The 18,586-nt window shown below is 47.5% G+C and overlaps 2 protein-coding genes across 12 annotated transcripts in view; one reads left to right on the top strand and one right to left on the bottom strand.

The window, feature by feature from the left end:
* Nucleotides 1–7,641, bottom strand: part of LOC122363525 (plasminogen receptor (KT)-like) — a 46,907-nt gene extending 39,266 nt beyond the window's left edge. For 2 of the 9 annotated variants that reach the window (XM_043333060.1, XM_043332975.1), the window contains exon 1: nt 7,363–7,621. The gene's annotated coding sequence lies outside the window, so the exon portion shown is untranslated. Of the gene's footprint in view, nt 1–1,762; nt 2,288–7,362 lie in introns of those variants that run through there. The other 7 variants (XM_043333143.1, XM_043333666.1, XM_043333390.1 and 4 more) reach the window with 6 other exon arrangements.
* Nucleotides 7,642–8,370: 729 nt separating this feature from the next.
* The window catches only part of LOC122363290 (tetratricopeptide repeat protein 21B-like), a 35,951-nt gene continuing 25,735 nt past the window's right edge, over nt 8,371–18,586 (top strand). Inside the window, exons 1-9 of one of the 3 annotated variants that reach the window (XM_043332423.1) lie at nt 8,371–8,575; nt 11,022–11,076; nt 11,401–11,571; nt 13,950–14,084; nt 14,470–14,657; nt 15,303–15,494; nt 15,945–16,128; nt 17,120–17,312; nt 17,950–18,111. In XM_043332423.1, the coding sequence (XP_043188358.1) occupies nt 11,053–11,076; nt 11,401–11,571; nt 13,950–14,084; nt 14,470–14,657; nt 15,303–15,494; nt 15,945–16,128; nt 17,120–17,312; nt 17,950–18,111 (1,249 nt within the window). In that variant the 5' untranslated portion in view covers nt 8,371–8,575; nt 11,022–11,052. Of the gene's footprint in view, nt 8,581–9,057; nt 9,078–11,021; nt 11,077–11,400; nt 11,572–13,949; nt 14,085–14,469; nt 14,658–15,302; nt 15,495–15,944; nt 16,129–17,119; nt 17,313–17,949; nt 18,112–18,586 lie in introns of those variants that run through there. The other 2 variants (XM_043332589.1, XM_043332507.1) reach the window with 2 other exon arrangements.

The raw sequence follows: 18,586 nt of genomic DNA, 5'->3' as shown, positions 1-18,586 counted from the left end.
AGAAATGTACAGGCAATGTTATGGTGAAATAATTTTGAAAATCGGTTGGTAAACAATTAAAATATGAACGTGTAAACACAAAATTGTGATTGCTGCGTTTCCCGCATCGGCCGAGCCCGCCTTGCAGCCGGCGACATGTTACTCTTAGCAGGCCTGCCATATTTATTATTGGATTAACTAGAAATTCCCCATACATACTAAAAAATGTATGTTCTTTCGTATAGTGAAGATCAAAAGACGTGAAGATATCGTTGCGTGATAATGTTTTCGTTGAATTTACTTCATGATGCATTTCCACACGGCTCAAAATTCACCGCAAAATACCGTTTGCCTGAGACACTTTTACTATGGAACGTGAATGCTTGACTACGATGACTATGCATTTCCATTCTCGCAGAGTTTGGGATATCACTAATCAGCAATCATTCATTTCAGAAAGTGTACATAAGCAAGCATGTCTTGACTCTGTCTTTCAAGGTCACGCGCGGTTGCGTGATGTTGATGCATGAAAACGGCGTTTGCCGCGAAAGTTATGAATGGCCCACTCCAATTTTTTCACAGATGGTTAGGAACATTGTGGCGGACATAATATGTAAAAATTAGCCAAATCGAAGGTGACGTGTTTTTTGCTATTCAAATTTTTCTGTTTTAATTCAAGGTCAAAAGCATTTCAAGGTCACTTCAATTTAATTTTACAATTAAAAATCAAAGCCTTATCAATTGCCTATAAGACCCTGTTAATATCATTTTGATACCAGAAAAGGAACCAAAGTTATAGCCATTTAAAAAATTGATGTGCGGCATTTTTCGCTATATTCGATGACCTATATCTCAGCGATACGTTATCAAATTTCGAAAATATTATACATAACTCAGTTTCGAACCATGCCCAGTCTGCCTACAAATTTTCAGAAAAATCGAAGGGGATGACGGATTTCGGTGTTTGATTTGACGTGGAATGCCCCTGCTATAAGCTATTTACCCGTACAACTGCAGGTGCAAGGCATGCCTGTGGGCTGTAGCATGGTGCTACGTGCGTAAAAATTATCATTAGAGTAAACTAAACACACGAAGCTGATAACTATACTGAAGTATCGCAGGCGAGATGCGTCATGTCAAGTCCCTTATACATCATTTTTAATTTGAAATTTACCCAAAAACAAGCGGGTTGGAACGCTAAGAAAACACGCCGAACAACAAAACGCATCTACTGAAGAGCCCGTTTCTGCCGTCACTGCAACTGAACTGCTTGACGTGATATCAGTGACCTGGAATAAGAGTGCGAAAATTTGGCAACACAGTGCAAAACCTGTTGACTCGGTCCGTCCCAGATAGCGCCGGGCAGTGGAGCTCGGCCGCCCCAGAACTGTCAGCTTCAGGTGCACCACTAGCCTAAAAACATCAGGGGAGAATACCCCCGCCCAATTACACTTAAGGACACATGAAAAAAATAAGGCATAGATCCATGTCGATTTCTCCTGAGTTGACCTTGTCACCTACCGGTGACCTTGACCCGTGCCGTCCGTTGCGGCTCCAAAGCCAAGCCGGCGTGGAATTAGGGGAGCTCGGGCGATTTCTACCGGCAACTTGGCAGAAATCGACACCCATGCATAGATCGTTGAGCTGCAAACTTAGTCTTCAGCCAACTTTGCTTTGTCATTAACTATGGAATGCGTTCATCAGCAAAACAATTCAAGAAGGTCCAGTTCGAGACAGAAAAGACGAGGTAAAACAGACAATGGACTTCATCTTCCGGTCTCACCTCGAGCTATATCGAAGCTAGGTATAGCGCTGGCACAATCTGCTGTCACCGGAGACTGCTTCGCCTTTGGCTATTTATTGGAGACCGCGGGCACACAACCTTGATTCCGTCGACGCTCGGATCGGTTTCCACCAATCTAGCCACAAACACTTTGCCGGCACGCAGCACCTCCGACCGTCCGACGTTCCCCTAACCAACAGCAGCCGTCGGCAGCACGAGCGCGCTCCTCCGTCGGTCTGAGGAAACAGACCACCGAGCAGCGCTGCTCGGGGCCCGCCGAGTTCCGACGAGGACGGCGCCGCGCCGGTGCAGTGGGAGGGGGCGGGGTGGCGGGGAGAGAGGGAGAGAGGGGCACAGCACAACACGGTGCAGTGCGCCGGCCCGCTGGCCCAAGCCGGTCCGACCCCCTAACCTCGCACGCAGGTTTGGCGCCGCTCCAGAGACGCACCACCTGGTCGAGATGAGGGAGGCTGACGAAACCGGCAGCCGCGCCGCCCGTGGTCGCCCCGGGCGGTCGGAGCGCAGTCGCGGCATCCCGGTCAGGGACGGGGGGGGGGGGGGACGGCGGAGCCGGAACGGGGAACCGGAAGACTGCAGCGAGAGGAGCGTCGAGCACACGAAAGGCGAAGGAATGGCGCTGCTGATGCATTAAATGCAGCAAGTCAGAAATGAGTCTTCGAGGCGTGGTTTCAAAAATCCATTTCCTTTTTTCTCACTGACACAAGCCGGCATGCGATTCGGCATGCCGGTCATCAAATTGTTGGTCATCAACTGATCCTGCAGACCAGGTACTTCAAATGTAACAAAACATCTCATACATTTTTGACCAGTGACAGGACTGGGCTGTTTTCTGGTTCGATCGTTGACAGGTCTGGGCTAATTCCTGGTCCGATAGGTGACAGAATTGGGCTATCCTGGTTCGATCGGTGGCAGTCGACAGGTTTGGGCTATTTCCTGGTTCGATCGGTGACAGATCTGGACTTTTTCCTGGTTTGACCGGTGACAGGTCTGGGCTATTTCGTGGTTCGACCGGTGACAAGTCTGGGATATTCCCTAATTCAATCGGTGACAGGTCAGAGCTTTCCCCCGACCTAAGAACCATAATTCAGCGAAATGCGAACGGCATCTTCCATGCGTCTCTGACACTAATGTGCCGGGAAGCAGTCCTTTGAAAAATGACCCTCGTAAGTCGTCATGTCTGAAAATATTTGACTTCGCTAGGATCAGAAGACTCTTCCTTACCCTGCCGCGTCATTGCAAGTGTCATCGCCTTGCTCACTGCCTCGTTCACGAAAAATTCAGCCTTGACGGCCTGACCCCGCGGTAATGTGATGGTCGGATAGTCATTGATCGCTAGGCATTTCCATACCGTCGCATGCAACCGCTGCTTGACAGTTTGTGTTAAGAAGGACCTCTTAGCCATGGTATATCAATATTATGATAATCTGAAGCGCAATTGATGTGTTGAATGAAATCGAGAGAAAACTTGTCCGTAAAAAGGCACGCCTCCGGACGCCTGCACAGTCCAGTTGCGCCTCATCATGGCGAGTACCACCTTCCACTTCCCTGCCATCCAATCTCCGAATCCTTTAAATTTGATGGATGAAAAGTGATTCCAAGATCCTGAGAGAATGTGATGGCTCGCTGCCTAAAATGGTGAAATCGTTGAAGGAGACAGGGGTGTCACATGTGTGACTGTGATCGCGAATGGACGATCACAGTCACATTCAGTCACCCCTGTCTCCTTCAACGATTTCACCATTTTAGGCAGCGAGCCATCACATTCTCTCAGGATCCTTTAAATTTTGCTGGAAACGTGGCTAAAGTAACTTTGGCGGAATATGGGAGCAGGCTTGCTTCCGCTTTGAACTTTCGCAAAATACTGATACAGAATAGCGTTACATAGGTCACGACGGCTCACGATTTACGGCAGTCTTGAGGCTGGAGGAAGCCCGATCCCAGTTGGTGACATACCAGGGAAATAAGCTAAAATTAGAGCGCTCTATTTATTGCTCCTGCCCCATGTTGAAGAAATACCCCTAAAACCGTGATCTTTTATCGGCCCTTACGCAGCAAGGCAGTAATTCTCAGACCGGTGGATGGTATCAATAGAAAGAGAATGCGTCAAAGATTAACATGAATTAATTAAAATAACATTAAAATGTTAATTAAGCTCGGAAATTAGTCCCAAACATAAGCTAATTATTGCTCCTACCTCGGCGACGGCGCTCCCCGCAGTCGGCGGAGAAGCTAAAATAAAAGCCACCATCCTCCTCCGTAAGTCAATTTTTGAGCGGCCGAGTGGGCCGATGCGGGGCCACCAAACTGAGGTGAGACGTGGCTAGTAATTGCAAACCGCCATAGAAATCAATATCTTAAGACGTACAATATGGGATGATTACTCTGAAGCTGGAGTGAAAGCATGAGTAGATTGCAAGAAACGAAATGCATAGATTGGTTGAATTATGTACAATAGGCACAGCTCAGATGAAGCCATTTCTATGATGTTGACATATGACATAACCCTTGTATGTACCTATGTATGTATTGACGATCAAGAGCAATCCACAATCGGCGTGGCGATTACACTCCTCTCCCCATCCTCTCCTCATCTATGACCTAAGTGCATTGGCAGTTACCGGCATAGTTTTTGAGCACGAGTGTAATTCGCCATCGGACCGCAATACATGTTGCTAGGCTGCTGCAATTACAACGAACATACGAATACTGCCTTCATTTGTAGACGTTTGTTTTTTAGGCGGTCTTTGACGTGCAATGGGGCATACCTGTCGACAACTTGAGTTTCTCCGAATTTCAAAAACTCCCAGAATTTCAATTCCTTACGCACTGTTGTAGGTACAGCTATGTTCACAAATTTTCGTTTCCTCCTGTTCTAAAAAGGATGATATTTGTCGATTTCGTGCGTCGCTGATAGGAGGGTGCGTTTAATAATTAGGCCCAACGCTTTCTGCATCCGCGAGTACCTTCAAAAGGGAACAACAGTTTCCATTTATTACACTATGGCCTATGGGACATGTGACAAAATAACCACTCGAACACGCATGAAACGGAGCTCATATTCCTAAAAATGTCTACAATCACTTCTTTTCTGACACTATTAGCAAATACCATCTCAAGTTAGGTGGTTGACAGACAGTCAATGGAGATCTGGGGAGACTGAGTGATGCCAATTCACCACTTAACTGATAATGAGGGCCGAGGGAAGAGAAACATGCAACATGCACAACTGACAACTTGACAAGTGACAAAACACTACCACTATTGCGCAGTGCACAACAAATTACAGCAGCCAGCCCAAAAAATGCTTTTGGTTGCTAATTGCAAAACAAGTCACTAATAAATGTCTTAGTTGCAGCTGAACACTGCACAATAATCACACTGTTCGCACATTGAGTGAGATGTCACAGGTGGTTTGAGTCACACTTTGGTTCAACTGCAAATCTGAAGTGTTGTCATGAGGTTCATGCCTCCATGATCACAGCACTTTGGTTGTGGTTGGCATAACACTTGTAGTCTGCAGAGTTCCACATGAACTGCAGACACCTCATCTGGTGGTCTTCATGTTGCTCAACTTCTTCAGGAGGCAAATGTCGACCACCCAGCGGAAGCATGGTCCTGCAGAAAAGAAAGGTAATGCATAAGGTACAAACATTATCTGCTGAAACAGCTCCTTCTGTTGGCTGTTATTAAACTTTTAACATAGGTAACATAACAACATGTATTCCATGTATATTTTATTTGTTGAAGTAAAATACTGCCGGCTATTTCAAAACCAGAAAATGAAATTATATTGTGGCATAATTCACCTGCTCAGCTATCAGTATCAAATAATAATTAATTTAATATTTGGCATATTCTATATAACACATTCATAGAATATTCTACTTCACGTCACAAGGACTCACAATCTTTCTGTTGGGTGTTTGATTGACGCATTAACTAAGTTTGTCTTAGGTTTTATTATTGCAAAAAATTCATATTGCATTATTGTATCAAAATACTGCCAGCAATAACAAAACAAGAACATGAAATGCCAATGAGCAAGCCACCTTTCCTTAAAATGATTACTTTGAAAGGAATTTTAGTTTCTTTTAAGGAAAAGGAGAAATGATTATCAGGTAATTATCAGAAAACCACTCAACCAGCAAGTGGCTGGGTGGTTTCACAGCAAACATCAAGCCAAAACATATACTTACATCTATCTAACAATTGAGCCATTTGGCTACTACAAGGATATGTGAGCAAAATAAGATACCAATTATCCAATGTTGACTTCCTTGCAAAGTTTATGCCTTATTTTATGAAAATGTGTCACTAGAATATGATACTTATCATCGAATATTATTTAATTTACGATTTATTTCGATCGGAATGCACATGGAGTCCCGCGCCATTTTCGTCGACGATGAATATAATCGTGTTTCATGAAGAGATAAGGGGTTTCAATGGTCTTTCAAAGCAATAATTTGATGCAAAAATTTGTAGGAAATAATATGAAGCTGGTTCAAATGGCCATCAACCATTTAAAACACCGAAAATACTCACAACTCCGTCCCGACGACCACGCAGCACCGCGCACGCCACACTACGCCAGACAACTGGCACAATGCCAAAACTGCTGTCACAGCGGAAATGTTTTTTTTTCTCGATTGCAATTGTGGAATTATTTATTAAACAGAAGATGATCTTTCCGAAAAACCGACTGATTTCATACACAGATGCATGGAAAATAAAAAAATCCCGGTAAGTTTATTTGTATTGTTTTGTCGATTTTGACATGCTCCTAGTTTGCAGCCATATTTCGATATGTTCTACAGGGAGTTCAGAATCATTTCAGGACCAATCTTTTCCTCATTCATTTTCCCGTCGATCATGAAATTTTTAGAGCGGAACAATTGGTTTCCAGGCGGTCCGAGCGGTTTTCGTGAAAAGGGTGCAAAAATCGGCGTCATTTTTAGAGCCTCGACACCAGCTCAACACAGGACCCTATGGGAGACGGTGAAGTAGCGGGAGCAATAAATAGAGCGCTCTAATTTTAGCTTAATTCCCTGGTGTGTCACCGACTGATCCAGCGGGCAATAATTGTTCTTTGGCCGCGCAACCAGTTTGAGTTGTGAGCTGAATAAAAAACGCAGCGGAGGACGAGTCCAAAATATTTGTCAGTTATCAGCTCCCGGACCCGACGGTCATAATTGTAACTGCAGTACCTAGTGGTCAGGTGGTGGGTGGGATGCATTTGAGTGTCCTGATTCACAGAATAAGTAGGCCCGATAAGACCGGATGCAAAGGATCGAAATGCATCCATCCAGTACTCTTCACTCTTCAGTCTTTACCACAAGGATGGAAGCAGAATGTGCAAGGGCGTCACAGTCAACAATCATGTATGATCCACCGATCAGCCTCTATCCCAATCCCCCCGTGCAGACGCAGTGAAACCTTCCCCCCGCCCACCTTCCAGGACACGAAGTGTTACATTACATTCCTATATTCATATAGAAATGAGTAGCAGATCCGTAGGACTAGAAGCACTATTTACCAACAGCGGGCAGGCACAGGCCTCGAGACCCACAGAAGCTCACCTTGACCTGGATCCGCTGGAGTGCTGTCCGCTGGGATCGCAGTTCAAGCTCGTACCTAACTGACTTTCCAGCTTGAGACGTGTAAGTTCAATAGCACTTAGTCATGCTATTCGCAGCACCGCACAATGTAGCTGATTTGAAACTTCTTTTGGCTTCTTATGACCTATTTCATTGTATCCACACCTCCACCAAGGCTACATAAACCACCTCAACCCACACACACGCATCAGCATCCTCCCCTTCTGCCCCAACCTCTCGTGTCAAATGACCTTGTGTTACAATAACAATGGAAAATATGACTCAAAATATCATTTCTAATATAGAAGCCTATTACGTCATTCCATTTAGACGAATTGAAATGAAAAACGAGCAACTAGTAATGAAAAATTTCAAGTTTTTGATCCAAAATTGGAATTTTTTACACATGAAACACTTGTTTATAAAGGTACAGCTCTTTTTTTCTGTGATTTGTGACTATTTTCTGCCCATAGTGCTATATGAAGGTTGCTATTTTATGACGTCAAATACTAAGCTGTAAATCAACTTTTGTATTGATATGAAGAAATCAGAAGCTCTTATTTCACTGCAATTTGGAGTTTTCGGTTGTATACTTACCAGAAGAAACACAAGTACCAGTTATTCTTTTGATATGATTTTTTCATTCTTAATCCAAAATTCTTCGTTTTCGATCGTTACTGGCCACCTTGTGACCTTATGTTTCATATGCGCTTGCAGACGAGATAAGTAAATAAACATTTGTGAGTAGGTGTAAGAGAATAGCATACGTGAGAACCAAAAGTTGAAATGAATGTTATAAGATATTTAAGAATCTTTTTTCTTCATTAATTAATTAACATTTTACAACCAAAAATCCCAGCTATTTTTCCAGAATTCTGCTTGAAATAAGGTAATTAATTCTTTGCAGTTTTTTAAGCACAAAAACAGTTTGATACAATTCCGGTGGAGCAATGACATTAGTTTGTTTATGAAATGCCGATGAATGTAAACAACTCTGAATTTGCATTGTGAGGTTGGATGGGATGCTGTCAGACATAAATGTAAACTGATTTCATTTGTTTCGAAATAATCCATGATTTATTGTCATTTTGAGCTTGATTGGCTAGGTGGTGATCATTCTACACAACTTGCTTTCAATACTGTTCATTTGACTGCTACCTTGGATAAGTGAATTTGGCAAAGCCCGTCAGGTCAGGTCAGGTATGTGCTATTTGGTTGCCTGGTAATTTAAATGGTATTTATGATCACATGTCTGATTTGGTCCGTCCATCGCTTGTCTTCTGACATAGGAATTAATTTGCTGAACATATGTTCAAAATAACATCAGCCCCAGAGTCCCAGGGTGAGAAATCATAGATTATAGGTACCAGACTGGAAAAAATGCATGTTATGCTGAATATGTCCGGTGTAGTGGTGGGATTGTGTCAAAAATGTCAGCCCATGTCCTGTGTAACTTTGTATGCGCTGAATTGAGCGCATGGCGGGTGCTGAATTTTTGGCACAGGGCGGTTGCATGATTTTTCAGCAAATAGTGGTCACCAAATTTTTCAGCATGCTGGTCAATCAAGCAGCAGATTCACCCTGCGGGCGCCGGGCGGCTTTGGAGAGGTCTGGGACAAGAGGTCCCCCTCCCGATTGTCACGTGCTCTGACTCGCAAGCTGCTCTGAGTCTACTCAGTGGAGGAGTGGCTGCCCAGGTGAGGCCTCCACCCTTGGCATGGAGATAGTTATGGAAGACCTTGTTGAACATTTCCAAGCAACAAACATTATAAAATAATCCTGCAGTGGACTCCTGTCCAAGCTCCTGCCCACTGGCCACTGTGGGATCGAGGGAAGTGAAAATCTGGTGAAACAAGTGCCCTCGGACCCGCTTGCTGACCCGAGTGCTTTATTGTGCGGCCTGGCTTCAAATGGCGCAACCACTGGTCTGTGTTACCATTCAAGCCACTATAAGCCAGCATGCTGCCACTCCCCGTCCCCATCCGCGAAGAAGACTGAGAGGACGCCGTTTCATTGCACCAGATGAGGGCAGGCTACTGGGCCCGCTCGCTTCAGTACGTGCGCCGAATCGGCCGTCTTTCCTCCGCGGCGTGCCAGCAGTGCCCGGACAAGCGGCGCTTTGTGCCGTGTGCCGGAGCACGTGCTGCTCCGCTGCCCGGCGCTCGCTGGCGCCTGCCAGCCTCGAATACACCGCTCCGCCGTTTTTGTTGCCTCGTAACTTCCGGCCCGGGCCTTGTTCCATGGCACGATGCAGTGCGCTGAAAGTGGCTTCATTTTGGCACAAATAGGCACCCAATTTTCGGCGCAAATCATGCAGAAATTTCCGATGTAGGTAATAGGTATCTGGAGAGTTTTGTGAAGAGAGGAGAGTTTGCAAAGATTTAGGAATTGTGGGGACAGGTGTGAGCTGCAGAGCTTCTTGCCTTTGCCATCCTATATACAAAGGTCAAACACATGCCAGAACTTGTATCAAGCATTTCTACATTGACATAAGTGGTTGTGTGTCCCGGCCCACCTTCCCTCCCCTCGCCCTCCCTGCACCTGACCGCGGTGATCAGTCCGGCTGATACCCCTGATTTTCCGCTCCTGGCCGCTTGTGCCGCCCCGGATGCCGACCGGACGAGTCAGTCGCTCAGCTGATCAGGGCAATCAGCTGATGTTAATTGTTAAGTGCATCTGTTATCTCCTGCTGTCTACTTCTGGCGAGATCATCATGAAGCCGATAGTCATTCCGACACAACGATTCACCCATGGCATGGGCCATCACCTAATGGCTAGTGCTCCTTGGTTCACTCCCTCCATCTACTGAACAAGACGTGATCGAGACGCTTACCACCCGTGGAACGTGACTCACAGGCAACTCGCAACACATCACAGAATGAGAAGTGTGGTAGCAGACTTTGTTTCTGTAAGAAAGTGCTAGGTAAATGGTTTCTGAAACTGTTTCTATTGTGACTGTGTCTGTAATGCATGACACGAGCAGATATATGCTGGTGCATGACTTTTTGGTCATGCTTAAAGTAGATGAAGGAATATTGTGTAAAGGAATAAACCAGTCACGGCGCGATACCTACAGTTTCCAGCTGTAACTGCGTACCTAGGTACTAATAGACACGGTCATTAAATTCATCCGATTACCGTTTATTTTTCATCATCCCGTCCCATCGGTCATTATAATGGTCCACTCTGCCCACATTGACACATCAGATTTTCGATATCCTGTTCTCGTTTCCCACCAATTGGCAATAGCCTGTACCCTGTTGATGACAGTCATGCCGGGCCCAGTAGAAGCTACGTAGCGGTCCTTGACTTCCTGATAGCCCAGCGATCCCGTATTATCTCATATTGGAGAGGAAGGATGGATCCGGCCTTGACTACATCATTTACATTAGTAATGGTCAAAAGGAGTTCTATAGCCTTGAGTCGAAATCAAATGCGTAGTTATTTCCCTACCTTGTTTGAATCGTGCCAAATGATCCAGAAGACAGGCTGACGTTATATGGCCTTGGGCTGACGAATCGGTGAGAGAGTAAAATATAGCGGAGAGATGGTTATATGCGCCTTTCTTCGATTCAAAACGCATACTTTAGTGACCCGTTCCTTCTTGGCTCTCACAATTAAAACCGTTTTATCTGTTTCAGGTTTCCTGCAGAGTAATCTTGAAACGTGAAAATGGCGGATGAAAACTTTTATCATGTAAGTATATTTATGTTCTGCCAAAATTAATTTAAATTTATTACGGATTTCTGTAAACCCATCACTTGTTTCACGCAATACGTTAAGCTAGTCTTCTCCGGTTGCGAGCAACCTTGAATCGCAAGTACTCAAACTCAAGTTTTTACGTTATTACATTCCCTTTTTTATTAGGTAAACATTTACCAATCTACGCACATTACTGTGTTTGGCCAGTCGCAGCTGTCTAAACCCGCTCACGAACATCACACCTTTTACCCAAACACGCCTCACTGTTGACCCCTGTTCCTCCAATATCTTCCCCGTCACGTGTTGTGTCACCGACAGGCACAATGTCAGTACTACTGTCGAGAGCGGTACTACCGCGCCATGCAGCTGACAGCCTCCGAGGCCATGAAGAAGTTCGGCCAGGGGCCGGCGTTCCGCTTCTGGTTCAGCCTCTCGCTGGCCATGGAGGGAAAACTGCAGGAGGCTATCCGAGAGTTCGAGAACACGCTGGTAGGTACAGAGCGCGCGACGGGACCGTAGTATTCCGAAGTCGGACCCGCATTCGATGGTTTGTAAACACCCTTCTTCATCAAGGTGATCAGCTCTTTTAATTACCAGTATAGCGCCTTTTGGGGCGACTAACGGAGCGAGCGAGGGGGTGAGTCTTGCACGTGCGAAATTTCGAGGGGGTACCTCCAACAGTCTTGTGCACCGCACCCTACTGACCGGTTTCTAGCGATGTGCCAAATTTGAGCACAATCGGCCCAGCCGTTCTCGAGATCTGGGAGCGGCACCCTGCACGTGCGCACGTGCAAAATGGGTCCCAACTGGCTTGTGCACGGCACCCTACTAACTGGTCCCTAACCGTGTACCAAATTTGAGCGCCATCGGTCCAGCCGTTCTCGAGATCTGGAAACGACCCCTGCACGTGCGCACGTGCAGCAGCACCCCAACTCTGGCACATGGATATGCAGTGCCTAGTGGGTGCCTACCTACATGCCAACTTTCAGCGCAATCGGCCAAGTAGTTACCGAGATATTGCAGCAATTGCAAAACTGACACCTCTTCGTTTTGCGCGTGGCACGTGCATAAGGGGTCATCCACATGCATCGGGAATAGTCCAATACTTGGTAGAAGGAATGAAGCTACCCTACAAAAATTACCGCGTGTAAATCGGTCAAGTGGTTGCTGAGATATAAGCCTCGCAAAAGCGTCCGCACGGCCGGCCGGCCGGCCGGCCGCTCATACTCAGAAATTTCCGTTAATCTAGGAAGGAAAGACTACGCTCGCTTCGCTCGCTCCGTAATGACCATTCCATAGATAACGTATATAAGGGTGGGATGGACAAATTGAGACAAGTTTCTACGCGGTTGTACGCCTCGGCTATAACCGCGATCTGATTGGTCGCATCGCTGGCACGGCCCTCAGATGCTATAAAAGCGAGGGTGACCCAAGGTCAGGTCAAATCATGTCTGGTCGCGGAGCCGAGTACGATCGCCGAGCCGCCGTGCTCCCGGCGCTGCGCGCAGGGAGGAGCCCGGCGGAGATCAGCGAGTTCCTGCGTGTCCCACGGAGCACGGTGTACCGCATTGCCAAGCGTGTGCGGGCACAGGAGGGCGGTGGAGATGGCGAGGATGAAGGAGGGGTGACTCCCGAGCGTAAAAAGCGTAAATCAGGGCCTGGGAAGAAGAGAACGCCGGCGTTTCTGCAGCAACTCCAGGCTCTGATCGAGGAGGACCCGAAGAAATCTCTTCGGCAGTTGGCCCGAGAACTGGACGTGAGCCCGTTCCTCATAAGCCAAGCCGTCCATGAGGATCTCCGCTTCAATTCATATGTGCTCAGAGTCCGGCAACTCTTAACCGATGGGATGAAGGCGAGACGGCTAATGATCGGAAAACAACTTTTGGGTTCGCTGAAACGTGAAGCCTCAGGTTTGGTGAGAGTCTTCAGCGACGAGAAGATTTTCACAGTCGATCGCAAAACGAACCGGCGCAACACTCGTTACCTCTGCCGCTTCCCCGATGAGGTGCCCGTGGCCATGAAGACCAAGTTCCCAGCGTCAGTCATGGTGCTCGGATTCGTCACCAGCAACGGAGACGTGATGCCACCGCACTTCTTCGAACAGAACGAAAAGGTGAACACAGACGTCTACCTACGGGTTCTGGAGACTGTCGTGCTGCCCTGGATCAAGGAAGTCACGAGAGGAGCTGGATATGTCTTCCAGCAAGACTCAGCACTCGCACACGCAGCAAAGAAGACGCAGGAGTGGTGCCGGCAGAACATGCACCTGACGTGGACCAAGGAGTTCTGGCCCCCCAACTCTCCGGACCTCAACCCCCTGGACTACTTTGTCTGGGGCGAAGTTGAGAGGGTCTCCAACAAGAACCCCCACCCCTCCAGGGAGGCTCTGAAGCGGACCATCGAGGAGACGATGGCGGCCATGGACCGAGCTGTCGTGAAGTGCGCGTGCGGCAGGTTCAGGAGCCGGCTGGAGAGGATGGTGGCGGCAGAGGGAGGGTTTATCGAGTGAGAATGCTCTACAACGATGCCAGTGTCACGAAATAAATATATTTCTGACTGATTGTTTTTTGGTTAACCGGCAAACTGCATTTGAATTGATAAACACAATGTGTCTCAATTTGTCCATCCCACCCTGTTTACATTGATGCATGACACTTTTTTTGCACGACAAATTGCAAGCTCATGCGTCTGGTTCTCGTATTCCGGGAGTTTGGCCTGGAATCTGATCCCCATATTTGAGATTACTACCTACGACAGTAAAAGACGACAGTACGACCCAGCAACATCTCGCATCAGTGTATCTGGTCGACCCCTTGTCCGGCCCTACATTACCGCACAGCTCACCGTCCCGCTCCGTTCCGTTTCAGAACGACTCGGACCTGCAGCTGGCCACGATCCTGGCCATGATGTACTGCCACCAGCTGTGTCAGTCGGTGGACCGTCAGGCCGTCCAGCAGCTGGACAACCGGCGGCGGGAGGAGCGCAAACGAGCCGGAGACAGGGTTAGTCCGATCGGCCGGGGAGAGGGGGATGGGTTGTGTTCTGGGAGTGTAACGGGGAAGGGGGTTTGAGGGTAGGTAAGTGTTAGTAAGAAGTTGGAATAGAAAAAAAATGACGTTTTAGGAGGGAGGGCGAGGCAAAAGGGACATCGCCGCAACTCGAAGGTATTTTATTGTGAAAAAAAACTCGAAATTGGCGTTTATATTGTCCCCAGGTTGATACCCCTTGCATTGAAGACAGCCAACATCTGCATCGCACATTCGATCGACTGACTGTGAAGTTTAATTTGGTGCTCCCCTTATGCCCTTAATCATTTATCACTCTTGTAATTCGTTCAGCCATGTCTCGTCACCCAACTCGTCACCACAGTACGCTTCCTTTCTGTAGGCACTGTACTACGCCGGCATGTTCCTGGTGCTGACCGGCCACCCGGACAAGGCCCGCGAGTACCTGGACCGCACGCTGAAGATGAACGGCGACGCCGTGGACGCGTGGGTGATGCGCGGCTGGGTGGAAATGTACGCCGGCGAGAACCCTACCAAGGCTATCGACTACCTGGACCAGGCCGAAAAGCGGTTAGTCGGCGGGAGCAAAGGAAGACATATCGGGAGATGGAGGGATTATTGAGCATGTTCGATGAACGTGTGGATGGCCGGCGAAAATCGTTCGATCTTTGATGTTCGTGGTTCGATATGTGTAAGATGTCCATTGTCTTTTTTGTGGTTTTTGATCCAGACTGTCACGATGTACGATATTTTGGGCTTAAAGGCAGACACATTTTCCCACTGGTGGCAAAAAATGAGGCGCAAATGTTATGGTGTAGGTATGCATTTATCAAGATATCATGCTGTACTGTGCTGTGGCTCATGCATGACGTCTGTTTGATTAATTGGTTTGTTGGTTAGCTGGCTCGGCCTGCATGAACATTGATCACCGAGAGCATTTAGTTAATTAAGTAACTTCGATGTAGTCCAGTAAGCTGCTGTGACAATGTATAAACGATTGGGTAGATCTCATGGATAACGCGAATGACTATCGTCTATAACAATCGTTTATAACTATTCCCCACTGCTCCGCGAATGGTGAATGCGAATGGTCATTGTCATCGGCAATCCTTCAAAGCCTGGGATTTCCTCTCATCTGGTCCCAAGCTATGCTCTCATTGCTTCCAGGAATATAACCACAGCACCGATCTAGCCTCCCCTTTCTGACAATTCCAGGAACAACCGGGACATTTCACTGCTGTTCTGTAAGGCGCGCTACTACGAGCTGCACAACGACTTCACGAACGCCCAGTCGGAGCTGAACCAGGTGGTGGCGATGCGACCCGGCTTCGTGCCGCCGCTGGTCGAGAAGATGAAGGTCAGCATGGCCATGCTCGACTGGGACCAGAGCGTCGACATGATGAACAGGTAGGTGGAGACTGGAGAGAGGTGACTACTTAGTTTGTAGGGAGATAGGACGTGAGAGGACCAGAGCGTCTATGAACAGGCCGGCGGAGAGAGAGATTTTGGCTTGTGGGCGGCAGCCAGGTGGGATAACTAGTCACCTGGCTTTTTGGTACATCGTTTAATTTTCTTTATTGGTGATAGATTACCTGTCACTTTCGTTCATTGTGATCGTGCAGCTCGTTGCTGCCTACGTTCTCCTCAACTTTTAATGAGAGCATCGGGCAGCTTTTACTTGTCTGGTGATTGTTAACAATCTTTTTTTTTTAGATGCATAGTCCTTAATTAATTTTCCAAACACAGGTCGTGGGCTGTCGTTGAGCTATATCCAGCCACACCATTCACTGAAGCTAATCTCGTCGCCGCCGCACCATGTCGCATTTCACCCCAACCTTCAAAAACCTCTGCCGTCAGGGTGCTGGCCACGTCACCCCACTGTATCGAGGCTCTGCGGTTCCGTCTGATCGGCCTGCTCACTCGCGACGGAAACTACCCGGAGGCCAGCAAACGACTGGAAGAGTTTGTCCGTAACGTGGACCGTCACGAGCCGCACAACCCGCCGTTCCTGCTCGAGTGCGCCCGCCTCTTCTCGCGCACGGTAGGGGTCGGTGGTGACGCCGGCGTGTGGGACTGCTGGTTAAGATTTGTTGTGAGGTTTGTGGTAGTTGTTTGTTTGTGGTTTTCATTGCTCACTTGCTATAATTTTTATCTGAACTTAGACGTTGCATGGAACATTTCAAAGTTTCTTCCTATGTAAAATGTCGGTAAATCAGAACCGTTATTACTCATGTGACGCCCTTATAGCCAGTCAGTGGATATGTCATACAGCATTCACTCCTCGTTCCTGCATTGAACGTCATAGATTTACTTCTCATGAGCGACGTCATAGTCTTGCTATGACGTTACCGCACATGTCGTCATAGTACCGCATACGACGCATACAACATATTCTATAGAGTATATACGCGAAATCGAAGGCCTGCTCTGCCGTCACATTCCCTTGTGTGACATCATATCTACTGACGTCATCGACCGCTTTTGACATATTAGGTACATCCTATCAGTGAGTAGTGACGTTTAGATTAGTGTGACGTGATATGTGACATACCCATTTCTTAAGTTCTTTCATTTCATCTTCTTGGTGAGCCTAGGGAACACAACAGAAAATGTGGTCTTAATTTCGCCTTTCCCAAATAACTCTCGTGTATATTTCAACCTTGTTGTTTAATCCACTTCATATCTTCTGGTGTTGGTCAATCTCCGCTGCCTTGGATTATCCATGGAATGGCTTACAACACTGCCAAGTGTATGAAGCCATACTCATTGTTTCTTTGGTGCTTTTACTCAGATGACATTTAATTTGTTTTATTTTTCGTAGTTTCCAAACCTTCAGCCTTTTGTGGGAGGATCCATTTGCTCGTTCGAGACCCATTTGAAAAAGCCTCGTCATGTGAGCCGCTTTCCGCTGCTTCACAGAACCAGCTCGTACGTTTTGAGAAAAGTGTGCCCTATTGTGTCCTCATGTGGAGCGGACAGGCCGCTCAGCCGAACTCTTGCCCCTTCTCATGTCACAATGTGTACGTTTGCAGTGCGGCCGCAACGACGGTGTACTGGACTTTACGCTGTCGATGGCCGAGAAGGCCGCACAGCTGGAGCCGGGCCGCGCCGAGTACCTGGTCGAGGTAGCCTACCAGAACCTGCTCAAGGAGAAGACCCGCGAGGCGCTCAAGTTCTACAAGGCGGCCACCAAACAGGATGAGGCGTCTATGGAGGCGCTGTCAGGTCTGTGGAAAGGGAGGGATGTTGGGGATAGGATAGCATGTTGGGGAATACGGAAGCTGTAGTACAATTTGTGTAATTTGGTAGCGTTGGGAGTGTTAAGAGTGGGCTCAACGTCGCCTGTTCGTTATCGGACATAACACAATCCCTTTAACGAGATGGTGATAAGTTAAGCTGTCACTGATCCGCGACTTCTATCTTTATTTTGTGTATGTAACGCCATGTGCGTTTCGTCATTGTACTAGCGCGTTCACTGCAGTTGTTGGACGCATTGGGCGCGTGTCGTGTTTCCGCCGCGCGGGTCCGCTCAGGATGTGACCTGGATACTCAGGGTCACGTGATATCCCGTGCCGTTACTAGACACTCTGGCCAAGTTCAGTTCGTATAGCGTCCGACCTTATTCCGGATCTAGCAAGTTATTTTATTTTTGATTGGCCATGATATGAAAATTTGTTGGACACGAAAGTCATTGGTCGGCATCAACGTAATCTACATACATATTATATGTTAAATGATTAATCGTGATTTAATTGAAAAATCGTTAACGTTTTGCATTAAAATTGTATCTTGGGTGTAGATAAATAAATAAATGCATTGACGTCAGCTCACCAAGCTAATCACGAATTTCTCATCACGACAGGCATCATCACCTGCCAGCTGATTGACGGCGACCACCAGGTGGCGCAACAGAGCCTCGAGTTCCTGAAGGAGACCCAGAAATCGCTCGGCTACACTGCCGACATTCTCTACTTGTCGGCACTGCTGGCGCGCAAACAGAACAAGAGTCCCGAAGAGGTTCTCGGTGAGTGAGCGAGAGTGGAGAGAGCAGTGGGGGAGCAGGAGAGAGGGGAGAGGAAGTGGTCCCGGTTCGCGCTCCTGACTCCGGAAGCGCCGCGAGCAAGGTCGGCTCATGCCACGTGGCTGGTGCTGCCGGCGACGGAAGGACGCGGGCTGCTGCGGCTGGGCTCTGCGGGGTAGGAGCTAGCGGTGGTCGGTCTGCGGGTACTGAGAATGAATGGTGGCGCGGGGTCTAGAGCAGTTCCATGATTGCGTTTTGATGGCGCTCGTCGCGATATAGCCTCCTTGCTGGTGCGCCCTGTCAATCCAAAGTCTAAATCATCGTCACTAATCCAACCGCGGTCTTCGAGTATATTCTTTCCTTACAAAAAGAATAGGTTGGCGGCTTGGACATGAAACGCGATAAAATTATCGTTGGATGTAGTCAATATTCTTGGCATGACTATGGGAACGTGTTATACATATTGCACTTATCAAGC

The sequence above is a fragment of the Amphibalanus amphitrite genome, unplaced genomic scaffold (assembly GCF_019059575.1).
Source record: "Amphibalanus amphitrite isolate SeventyFive unplaced genomic scaffold, NRLGWU_Aamphi_draft 000003F_arrow, whole genome shotgun sequence".
Classification (NCBI taxonomy): Eukaryota; Metazoa; Arthropoda; class Thecostraca; order Balanomorpha; family Balanidae; genus Amphibalanus; species Amphibalanus amphitrite.
This window is presented reverse-complemented; position numbering and strand designations above follow the sequence as displayed.